Genomic DNA, 12854 nt, shown 5'->3' on the forward strand with positions numbered 1-12854 from the left:
GAGCTCTGACTCGAGGGATCCCTGGATGGCCCTCTTCCTCTGGACCTCCCAGTGGGCTCGGGGCTCAGTGACGCCGCGCAGACCCTTCCCTCTCCCACCTGTGCTCGGAGCCACCACCTTAGCCCTTGCCCCCTTTATCCGTTCATAACCCCTCAAGTCTCCCGGCCGACGTTCTAACCCACTCTTCTGAGCCATCTCCCCTCCCCCAAGAGCCCCCAGGTGCCCACTCTGTGTGTCGCCACCCGGACTTGCCCCACCCCACCCCCACCCCCAGGAGTGAGGATCCCCGGCGTTCTCCCGGCGGACTCCCGCGTCCTCCTGCCCCAGCATCCCGCCGACCACGCACCGCGGGCTGCCCGCGCCGCCCCTCCCCGGGATTCCGCACGCTCCTACCTTCACCCCTCCCAGCCGAAGGCCCTTCCGCCCGTCTCGGCGGCCCCAGTTCTGACCCCGCTTGAGTTTCAGCGGACCCGGCCCCTCCCGGGCTCGGGGGCCGGTGTTCGTGGGGTGCCGGCGCCGGGCGTTAGCGCCCCAGGCAGGGTGCCGGGTGCCGGCTGCAGTGCGTGGGCCGCATAACCGGTGTCCAAGAGGGCCACCGGCAAACCTTCGGACTAGGGGAGCGTGTGAGGGGAGACAGTACGGGTGCGTTTGCTAGGCTCACAGATCCGCGCCAGTTCCCGTTACCAGGAGGAAGGCGGGGCCGCGGGGTCACTGCGCGCCCCGAGGCGGGGGAGCCCGGGAGTCCCCGGCGCTGGACCCTCGAGTGCGGGAGGCGCCGGCCAGCTGAGGGGGCGGGCGCTGGGGCTGCCTCTTCCCGCCGGGACTGAGCTCCCGCCTCGCCCCTCCTGGAGGAATGAGGGAAACCTGTGAAATGCCTTCGGTTCGCCCGCCTTGAAATCTGAGGTGAAAATTTGCGTATTTGTCTTATTACTACTTTTAAGGGGCTTGGGTGCCAAAGGTCTCTGTTGTTTCTGTAAGATCGTGGGTGGCTCGGGCCGCGGCCCGGGCGCGGAGGGCGTGACTCCAGGGCTTCGAAGCGCCCTCCGCTCGCCCTGCGGCCTCCTGCGTCCGCCTGGCCCGTTAGTTTGAGGGCGAGTGTCCGCAGCGGGAGTCGCCGGCAGCGCCTCGGCAGGTTGAGGCTGTAGGGTCCAGAGCCTTTGGCAGTAGCCAGCCGGGTGTCCATAATGCGACCCGGATTGCCCCGGCAGCCCTCGCCAGGGGGAGACGCGGAGCCCCCGTGGCCGAGCGCGCGCTCAGTCGATGGGGAACCGGGTTCCCGGGCAGTCATCGCTCGCGGGACCAGACGCCGGGATGGAGGGGGCGGTGAGCCAGACAGGGAGAGGAGCGCTCTCGGAAAGCCGCTTCCGGCCCTGTCTAGCTCCTGAACTCTTGAGATGGGCCGGGGTACCCCAGGGTTCTGGGATCTGTGCAGAGCAGGGTAGAGGCAAGGCCTAGGGAAGAGTGAAAAAGGGAAGAATCGTGCCAGTTCCTCCACGGTAGACCCTGGGGCCAAACTCCCACGCGCCACTGGCAGTTCCCGGTTGTTGATACCCCATCCCCCCCACACTCTAATTCAGATTCCGTGTGTGGGTGGGGTGGAAGGAAAGAGGAGTCCAGGTCAATTAGAGCTGGTTATCTCGCTAGGTCTTATATCAGAGCAGAAATCAGTATGAATTGTTATGGAAAAGGGATGGGGCATTCTGGGGCAAGTTTCATTTTGCAGTTGGCTCCAGAAATATATGTTTTTTAAAACCGTCCCATTACTCCTTTTACAAAGCACTCATTTTGTAGATTGTTTTCTTCCTTGAAATATTAAAAAGTTGAGAATATAGTAGAAATTTAGATTCCCCTACAAAAGTTACGTTTTACAATGTTCATCGTCCAAGGGCCCAGGATTTTCTAATTAGTTTTATGTGAGAGTGGACATTTATTTCCACCCCCCACCCCTGCCAAAGAGAACCCCAAACACAAACAAAAACGGCAAATCGTACAAATAAGTAGATATTTTGTCTACACAATGCCACAAGTCAGGATGTGTGAAAATTGAAGGTACATGCCTATGTTTTTCAAGATATCATTTGGGTGTTTGATGTTCGACATCCCGTTTGTTCTGCGATAACATGTTTAAGGTCTGTCTTGAACCATTCTTACTTTTATGGTGCTGAATTGGTTTTGAACATTAGTATTTTAGGATGTTTTTGGCATAAAACATCCAATATAGTTGGACCTATTCTCAGATTTTGCTTGTCTTTATTTTCTCACCACCACCCTTTTAAATTATTTTGAAGAGAAATTGGTTTCTTTGCTGTTGATCATATATGTTGTTAATTACAGAGTAATTTTACTTGTAACCAGTAAGCAAAACCATAGATAACACATGGCCATTAAAGCAAATATTTTAATTTATATTAATTGAAAAATAAATTGAGTTAACCTAAAACTTGACTCTCAATGTTTTCCCACCCCCATACCTGTGTTTAACAAAATTCAAACAGTGGATGATAACCGAGATCTACTTAATACAGAAGTTTTGTCTCTGTTGAAGATGCGTAGATATTTGAAAAATTCAGATTTTGACAACAATTTTTGTCTTCCTCTGAATGTTAGTAACGACATCCTCTCTTTACCTTACTTTGAGATAAAAGCCTGAGGGCAGTGGGCTTTCTACACTTGAAACAAAATTAAATACATTTGCAATGGAGAAATAATATTAAGAAGTCACAGTTTTAAAAGTGAGAGCAATTAGCTATGATATTTAGAGCTATGTACAAAGTAAATTATAGTATTGTTGAATAGATAACACACAGGTAAATATATTTTTAAAAACATGCAGAGAGCTTAATTGTTGAGAAATCTGTTAGTCAATTCAATATAATATTTATTGAGCTGATATTTTATGCCCGTAACACTGAGTTCAGCGCTGTAGAGAATCAGAAATGAATTCAATAGACTGCGTTTTGATATGTTAATTTAAATTAGTGCTTCAAAACGATATTGACAATGTATTAAATTATAAGTAATGAATTAGTGTTGTTTATCTTATCTTGTTTGGGGATTATAAAAGAATGCCTAATTTGTTTCTACGTGGCATATAAAAATGCAGAAACAACTAGCATACTTTAAAATATGTAAAGCTGTTTATTAGCATTGTATTTTTAACAAAGTTCTGTAGTTTTGAAATGTTTAGTCCTCCCAGGTGTCAAGGAAATGGAAATAAATATTTTTAACATTTCTTTCAGGTGTATCTCACTGAAAGCTTAAAATAGTTAAGGCATACTATTAGAGGATCCCAGGCCTTTCTGTCCTCAACAATTCTAGTGGCAAAAAATTAGTTTGCAAATTCAGCTCATAAGTAATGTTCAGATAGAAATAGTGGAGAGAATATGTCAACCCTCTATCCAGTAGCACCCTTATAGTGAGAGGTCCCAGTATTGACACATGAAGCCTGGTGTTCAGGGTTCATAACTCATTTGCTTTAAATAGCTTCAAGCTGAAACACTATGCAGAAATTTTAAGCCCAGATGTATATTTTAAAACTAAAAGTAGTTTTAGTTTTAAACAAGACTATTGTGCTGTTTTAAGTTAGAGAACACTGGATTTAATATTTACCAGTATCATATGTTTTTCTGGCAATGTTAAAGAAAATGCATTTTTAGATATATGATCTATTATTCATAGTTAAGTCTGTATGTTTAATGACAGCTTTCAATATTTGTCATAAGTAGGGTTTCAAAATGATGGAGCAATTTCTATTTGGAAATATTTTTTTTCGACATTGGCCATTTTTCTCTTCAGAAACAAGTATGTAACTAGTAAATATTTGACACTACTGAATTGTACTTTCTGTACATATTTAATGATCAGATTTTATGTTTTTGTCTTTTTTGAATGTAATTACACCTCAACAAAGAAAAGCAGGTTATAATACCTGTTAAAACTTTATTAAGGCTACTATGAATCATTATGCAAAATTATGTAAATAATAATAGATTTCAGCTGTGTGGAGACATTTTTGTGTTATGACTTTAAATGCATTAAAAATTGTGTAAAATTATATGTTAGGATTGAATATATGAAACCAATTGGTAAGGTAATTGAAACATACTTAGTGGAAAACATATTTAAAAATTTTTTATAAAACTTAGCATTTGAAAACAAGAAAGATATCTTTCATTATTTTTTCCCCTTTGGCATTGCTGTTTCTATTATTTCAAAACATTTTCAGAATATCCATTGTTAGATGATCTCAACCAGCTTGATACATGACACATAAACTCCTGGCTTAAATTGAAATAATTTACATCGAATTTCTCTTTGATATATATTTTTTAAATTATGAAATGATACTTTATATTATATTGGCTTTTTTCTCTACAATTCAGTCGGATGTTCCTAAATTCTAGGTTAAATTCTAAAAATTACATGTAATGTTTTTGAAAGTTTGGGATAGTATATTTAAAGTTTCCATTAAATAATTACCATAGGAATAACATTTTTTTTCTTATTACACTTACTCCCTTACCTCTTTTTTTATTTCAGAGAGAGATTTGATAAGATTCTATTTTGAAAAATAATTATATTTCAAGTTTGCTAAAAGTACAGTGTGCCATATGAAGTTGGTCTGTAAGGGTAATTGATTAGTTAAGACTACGCTTATGTCCATGGAAATGTAATGGGCAATTTTTATTTCCGTATAATACCGCAAAACAATTTCAAGGGTCTGAGTTAATTCTCTGTTGCTCCTCTTTAAGAGTAATTCACAGATTTAGTCATAAGGAGTCGCATATAAAATTTCAGTAGCATTTCTAGAATTAAATATCCTTCATTTTGTATAAACTACGTATCATGTGATTTCAATGCTAGTTATAGTGAGGTGTGCTAAATAAAGGAACTTCTTTCTTAATTCTGAAATGTCAGGACATAAAATTACTTCCCTGTTTCTCATGAAGTTTCTTGAATTTGTAGATTTTATGTTTTAAAAACACCAAGGAATGTAGTTGTTAAGGTTTCATCACAAATTCTTTGCAGAACAGAACTTTGTATTGGGTGGTATGGAAACAAATTTTAATGTGTGCTTACTCCTAACTAGTTAAAGAGTGATTTTTGACAGCTCTCTCTCTACCTCTTAAAAATTTTTCCATTGCTTGGGCTTAATACAGATGAAATGTATAAAAATTTCTTGATTCTTTTGGTTTTCTTTTAGTTAAACACAGTTGAGAATCTCTAAGGGAAACTTTTCAGCTTCAGAGATCTACTTTTAAAAAAAATCCTCAAACATATAATTATGTTTCTGATTGATATAAAGTCAAATACAGTACTCCTCCCTTTTTTTCCTCAGAAAAACATTAGGCAGTTTGATTTGGTAAATAGCAGGAAAAAACAATATATTTAGCCATTAAAGTAAAGTTGAGCCATAGTAGGAAAAGTTGTCACTATATCACGTTAGCATTTTTTTTTTTTTTTAGACCAAGTTCTAAGCCTCATAGAAGACTCGCAATTTGTGGTTACCTATTTGTTTTGTTATTGAATGTCATATGTAAGACATACCAGTATTTAATATGGTCGTTATTATAATGCTTAAGCGAAGTAAAATGGACTTATGTATTTCACTCTTAGGGATCTTTTCTTTCATATTTTTCCATATTGAATCAATTTTCCTTTTCTTCTAACTAAAAAAAAAACCCATTATGTTAAAAATATGCAGTAAAATAATAGTGTCCCAGAGCTCTTGAAATTCTTTATACTGGGGTAGATTTCTTTGCTTTTATTCTGAAATTTAGCCAGACTGAATTGAAACCCATCAGAAGTCATCCTTTATCTTTCAATAGCAACAGGAAACATCTCAGGACATGAAGTTATATGTTCAATTATATATTTAATTCAACCCATTAAGGATGCTCATAAGTAATGTTTACCACACAGCAGGCTTGGAACAGAAGCTAGCCTCCTCATCTTACAAAAAGTACATCATAATTATACTCTATACTTATATAGTATCTTCTACATTTTAGAGACTTAAAATTTTTTCTCTAGTTTATATTGGAAAACTCTGGTTCCTGGAGATGCAGTTACTTGCATGAGATCATAGCAGATATGTTGCAGAGGTGGGGAAAAAGAGGGGACTTTTGATCTTTGGTGCATTCATTTTCTAAATAGTACAACTTTTTTGCCTTCATTAATAATATGCTTACTGGTTCCATATTTACTTTGACATAGAAAGCCACACAACAGGTGTTAAAATGCAGTATGCTGAGTGTAAAAAATGTCAAGCAGTCAGATTAATACTGGCAAGCATAGTCAATTATTTCAGTATTTTCAAATGTTCACATTTTTGGCATTGTGAATTTGAAAAATTGAAAAGCACATTGCCTCCATCAGGAGTGCATCATTACCTATAGTCAGTAGCCATTTGAGGCACTATATCAAGTATGCAGGGAGGAAGTCATGTTCTCAAAGGATTTACCCTTGACCCAGGAGGCTTCTCAAATTGAATAGAGTAACCATATACCCTGAGTAAAGGATAGTTGGATGGATTCCCTCTCCTCTGGGATGGAAAAAGTTGTTAGAAAACTAGTTTGGAGCAAAGGCATATTGCTATTAGTGAGGGATGCTGACTCAACCTTTAACTGGTTCTTTCTCTTAGAGTTTTATCTGGTAGCCTCACAGACTGTTGTCTGTGGCAAATGATGCTCTTTTTGGAGCTCTTTCATTTATTGATTTCAAAAATATTTATCAAATGCTTACTGTGTGCCAGGCACTATTTTGGGAAGTGGGCATATAGTGCTGAACAAGACAGATGAAGCCCCCTTCCCTCATACAGTTTCCAATCTACTGCGATCTGGACTCTTAGGAGTGAGACTCACAGCTTTGGGCAAGTGTATCAAAAGGAGTAAATAGATCATTAATATATGCACATAGAAAGGAGGATTATTTAGTACAGTGTGATGCTGTGGAGGTGTATACTGTAATTTAAGGAAAGCTTTAGGATTTTAAACTGAATAACAGTGCTAAAGAAGGGGTGGACTTGAAAAACAGATTAAGAGAAAAAGTAAGGATGAAAAATATATTGACAAGTTTTTTCTTTGGTTATTTTCCAAAGGGTATAATGGAAAAGTGTTGGGCTAGGGTTCATAAGTGAGGGAAATTCAACCCTAATATATAGTTACAGTGTCTGTTTTATCACGCTCTGAGAAATCTGCTTAGATGAGAGTATATACAAATTGTATTGGAAGCATGGAATTAAATGGTTAGGTTTGCCTTATAGAAATATTGACAAAAGAGGGAGTAACACTAGAAGTAGGAAGGGGAGAGTGGTATATTTGCTAGATAGGCAAGCACATATATGTGTTATGTAAGAGAGTAGAGGAGTACTTGAGCTGGAATAATTGTTTAATCACCATGAAGGCCTCTGGAAGCTGAACGAGGAAGAGATGGAAATCATCTGAGTATAGGATCCAAGAAGTTAGTTGAAAGAAAGAACATTTTCAAGGGGCAGAGTCTTGATGATGGATTAAGAATATTTGTTTTATATGTGACAATGAAGGCTCTGCACCAACATTTCCTTACCAGCCTCCATGTTAATCAGAGGGACTCATTTTTGAGTTAGCTGACCCTGGTTAAAAGTGTGATCCCTAGCCTTGGAGCAGTGAAAATATTTAATAGCCTCAAAGACTGATTATTCTGGGTGTTAACTTGACTGAGTTAATCTGCTGAAAGTTACTTATTGAAGATTAAGGAGACAAATGTGTCATTCCAAGATGGCAGATGGGACAAGACAGAATAGAAGTTTGGCTAACGGTGTATTTTCTGTGTATATCACTTATTTGTCAGTGGTTATTATCAGCCTGTTTAATATCTTTATTCTCTACTTAGACTTTAAGCTTCTTAATGGCTGTGTATGTCCCACTGGATCCTATGGCAGAGTGGGCATTTAGTCATTATTTGCAATATGATTAAAAACTGAATATCTAGCCCAAAGTAAGGAGATGAAATGCAGTTCTGGATACCAAATCATGTTCATGCTTCCATATGGTGAGGAGCTCCAAGGTTTCACCTAAATATTTTCTCTTGTAGAGCTGACTAGACTTTCTTTTTCAGCCTGTGATCTGGGTGAGACCACTCCTCTAGGCTGTGGACAGGTGGTGCCTTAGTATGTACAATGCAATCTATAGATGCAGCATCAGCCTTCCTTCTGTGGCATAATTCCTATGGACAGCCTAACATGGGGATTTAATAAAAACGTGCATGTATTCTATGAAGAATCCAACAACAAATGAAGGAAGCTTTTGCCTGCCTTTGAAATGGGTGGACCTTGAAACGCTGGTCTCTTTGAAGTGGCATTCTAACCCATATGCAGATGATCCATTCCTATCTGCCATTACTGGACTAGAGCACTAAGTCCTGATAAGAGCCATCATTTACAATAAGACTATATTCTCAGTTTTAAGTTTTTCTGATGTGCCATTATTGCTGCTGTGTTTCCTGTTTTATGTAGGTGGTAGCCCTTGGAGAGGTACCAGATGGAACTGTGGTTACTGTCATGGCGGGTAATGATGAAAATTATTCTGCCGAGCTCCGAAATGCCTCTGCTGTTATGAAAAACCAAGTAGCAAGGTTCAACGATCTGAGATTTGTGGGCCGGAGTGGACGAGGTAAGTCTCTGATTTTTATTATTGGTAATGGGATAAACACATTAGGATCCTCTGATGAAATCTAGGCTAGTCTGTATACAAATCAGCACCCTCCTCTGCTGAATAGAATTACTGAAGGCTTTCTTTAAATATGTCCAGATGAAATTGAGTGTTTTTCTGAGTTTTGAGGCCCTTTAAATTTGTTTTATGATATTGAATATTCAAACAATATTTTCAGAAAAACTTGTTCCTAATTTCTTTGGGTGTGAGCATATGAGGTAGAGAGAAGACCAGTTGGAGATTCAAGTTCTGTATTATGAAGAGCCAGATAACTGAATAAATTGATTGGCAAAGGGGAAAGAAAAAGGAATGTATTGGATCAATTTTCTGACAATATCAGTTTTGTACTAAGGGGTAGCAAGGACAACTAACATAATGCAGCTCACTTATCACATATGTTACCTCTATATGATTTAATTTACTCTTATAATAAGAATCTATTTAAAAACCAGTTTTGTTTTTACAGAGACTTTTTTATTTGAATAAATGAATAATATGTTACTTATGTTACAATGGCTATATAGAGCTCCTTAGACAGATGAATGATCAGACTCAAAATATTTCCACATTATTTAAGGGTTTCTGCCATCTGAATCCATATTCAAATATTAGGAGTCCTTAAAAATATAAAATAGAAAATAAACCCTTTTAGAGTTTCATTGCTATTTTATAAATGGGCTTAATGTTTTTAAAAAAGTCTCTAAGGAAACCAATTTTTGGCTTTATTTACTTATTCTATAGAGAGACTTTTAATAGTCATTTATTAGAAGTATTATGTTCATTTATTTATTTATTTATTCAATCTAATATTTCAATTTTAAGTATTTCGATTATAAGAGAAAAAACAGACCGCTTTAGAATTGAGGTGAAATAAATTATAAAGACCTATGGAATTACTTCAACCCAGGTTTGAATTAGGAAATGAGAAGCATCAATTTTTAAACCATGTTCAGTAATTGCTCTTTAGTTTGGATCAGATGTCAAATTATTACCATTGTAAAAACTTGATAAGGGAAATTCAAGCAAGGCTGTTTCCGATGAGTAGTTTTAGTTTACTTTCTAGGAACAGGGCCAAGAAGTTGTACTTTTTAACTTAAAAAAAATGATGCATGCTAATGAGATACTGTCACTGAGAGGTTGTTTGAAATAAAATGAGGCTCAGAGTCTGGTAGAGTCAAGACTAAAGGGGTTATCTCTGTATCAGGTTTAGTTTACTTTCATTAAAAGAAAAAAAGACATATCCTATCTCACCGTTGACTGATTAGGTGTGAAGTGTATATGTGTGTGTCTGCATTCTTTTTTTTTTCTCAGTTATTGGTGCGGGTCCACAGTACAATTAAAGTTTCTCTTTTTTCTAGTAAGAATCAAGAAAAATTTGAGCATGATGATTTACGTGTATGCTCTGAACTACCTCATTATTTTTATGTAATATTATTTTGTTTTTAACTGGAGTAATGAATTTTAGCATATATAAGATTGGGCACTATATTTTACTTTACAGATTCACACTAGTGTTTTCATTTATCTTGCTTTTGTATTATATAGATGCTGCATAAGTTTTCTCTGATCAATTTGAGTAGAAACTATGGCAAAGTGATAGTGTACTTTGTAAACCCTCAACATATTTATTTAAGAAACTTCAAAGAGAAACAAAGGGTGTGCACTGTTTTACTATATTGGCTTTCTGAGTTTTGGCTGGTTTCCCAAATAGCAATTTTTATATTTAAAAAAAAAAAAAAAGACAGACTTAACTGCTTGCAGACTTTTCACGCATGGAAGATGAAGAAAGCTTCTTTTGATGAAGTGTAATTATGTCCAAACAGAGTTGACCCCCTCCCCCTATATTTCTTATGATCTTAACTGAAGAAAGTAGGATTTTTCCTTTGAAGCAGCCGGGACTTGGTGGAAGATCTGAAATGCTACAGTCTGCTGCCAGAGGCAGGATGGAGAAATTGGTCCAGACTTGTCTTTGAGACTTAGATGGAGGGTGGGGGGAGCGGGTGGAGAGAGAAAGAAAAATTGATTTATCACTAATAATAGATTTTTATATCACTACATTAATATTATATGAAAGGAAACAATATCAAATTGAAATGAGGAGTAAAAAAGGACAGAGAATAGTGATAAGAGATATCACTCTTTGAAAAAAAAATGGCTCAGTTTTTAGTGGCAGGAAACCCCTTAACCTGCCTGTGTACCTGACCTGCTTTCTAACAGACTCTTTCCAGCTTCCTCTTTGATTTTCACACTTCTATATTACTTAATAAGTTATTAAATTTGGATCAACATGCTGCTACCACTGTATTTTTTCCCCAGCTATTTAAATTTTCTATTTTCAGTAGTATTTAAAAAATAGCACCAAGTTCCTCAAATTATTACAGTTTTTCTTTTCACTAGTAGAAATATAAACTCTCAGAAATTGAAAAACAGTTTTAAATTTATCGAGGAGTCACATCACTACTTACTTTGGCTTTATAGGTTATCTGATGACCACAACTTTTGGAAGTGCTTTGAATAAAAGTAAAGTATCAGCGAAACTTCCATTAAGTTAGGAGTGGCTTATGTTTTTTAATTTTCCTTTTTTTGCCTTTATATTTTAAACAGAAATATTTCTAACGACTGTGGTCCTTAAGTTCTCTTGGTGTACTTCCTTACTTTTGACGTCAAGCATGCTGCTTTTAATTTATAAGCATTTTTAAACCCCTTCAGTATACAGGGCATGGGACTTTTTCAATTTATGGTACAATCCCAGCTTATAGTCTTACCCCTCCTGGCTATTCCTGACAACCTCTCAGGTTAGGTTCCTGTGTTTATCTTAGAAAATATATGTCTTGAGGACATACGCAAAACTAGTTCCTAGGTGAAGCTGCGGATAACACAGTTGGTTATCTAATGAATGCTAGCTAGCTCCCTGTAAGAGCCTGCATTTTTAAGTAGGTGCCTGAATTTTTATCATTTATGGAAAGTGATAAAAAATAGGTTTTGGAAAAAGTTTTTTTTTTTAATTAAGGAAATCATAAATACAGAAACATTTGACTTAGGAAATGTATCATTATTTTATAAGGTGAAGAACCAATTACCTAGCTGGGTGGTAGTTTCTGGAAGTTTCTCAAATATTACATTCATGCTCCTTCTGAAGTAGCAATAAGAAGTGGAAGAAATCTCCTTGATTTTTGTTTTAGTTGTTAAAGTCCATTTTGATCCTTAGGATTTGATTTTAGAAGACCATATTTATACTTAAATACCTGTTTCCTCCTCAAAATCCACTTCTTTTTAAAAGAAGTCTTTATAGAAAATTGGTTCTGCTTTGAACACTTAGATGCTTTATACTTAACAAGGTGAATTTTCTATTTGGCTTTTGTTCCCACGTGAGGTGTTACTCTGAATTTGGGAGAAACATCGATGACTTTTAATAGCCTAAGTAAGTTATAAAAGTCTCAAACAGAAATATTCTCAGAACTAGTTGAGATAAATTCATGGACAGTAGCTCTAGCAGGTTATCTACAGATACTAAGGATAATTTATATGTATATATGTGTAAGTGTACATTTATACATAATAAATCTTTGATTTATTAAGATTAGTGCCATGGATGACACCTGCTTTCCAAGTGCTGCCCTCCCAGCCACTGTTAGAAATGCAGTCCTGGCTTACAACCATTGCTCTAACCTAGCATTCTAGGCATCTTTCTATGGTTTAATATAAATTAACTTTCAACCTAAAAATTCAGCCCATTTATGCGTCCAGACCTTTCCACTGTTTTGAGGTCCTGACCTGGATACAGTGGTTTCCTATTCAACGTTCTAATCTTCATATCTGTGGATTTTAAATTTTCTATAAGTAGTTTAGACTCCTGGCTGCCTTATTCTTCTGGTTAGTCTTAATGTTTATAATAAATCCTGTTCCATGAGGCAATTAAATTACTTAAATCAAGTAACATCCAATAGATAATGGGTGAACTATAATATATTAATAACACTTTAAGAATAGATATTTTCATCCTCCTGGCCGAGATACTATATTAGTAAATTTATATTTACTGTTTCTTAATTTTATAGAGCTTATTACAATACATATAGAAATAAATTACCTATTTTTTTCATGTTCTCTGTCAATGTTTAAAAGAAGAGCATTCATTTTAAGGTAGAAGAACCGGGTTCAGAT

At 37.3% G+C, this 12854-nt stretch overlaps 1 protein-coding gene across 5 annotated transcripts in view; it reads left to right on the forward strand.

The window, feature by feature from the left end:
* Positions 1–12854, forward strand: part of RUNX2 (RUNX family transcription factor 2) — a 206591-nt gene that overhangs the window by 85236 nt on the left and 108501 nt on the right. For all 5 annotated transcript variants that reach the window (XM_016131171.2, XM_016131173.2, XM_036229754.1 and 2 more), the window contains one exon: positions 8495–8651. In XM_016131171.2, the coding sequence (XP_015986657.2) occupies positions 8495–8651 (157 nt within the window). The remainder of the gene's footprint in view (positions 1–8494; positions 8652–12854) is intronic.

Source organism: Rousettus aegyptiacus, unplaced genomic scaffold, assembly GCF_014176215.1.
Source record: "Rousettus aegyptiacus isolate mRouAeg1 unplaced genomic scaffold, mRouAeg1.p scaffold_m13_p_1, whole genome shotgun sequence".
Lineage (NCBI taxonomy): Eukaryota > Metazoa > Chordata > Mammalia > Chiroptera > Pteropodidae > Rousettus > Rousettus aegyptiacus.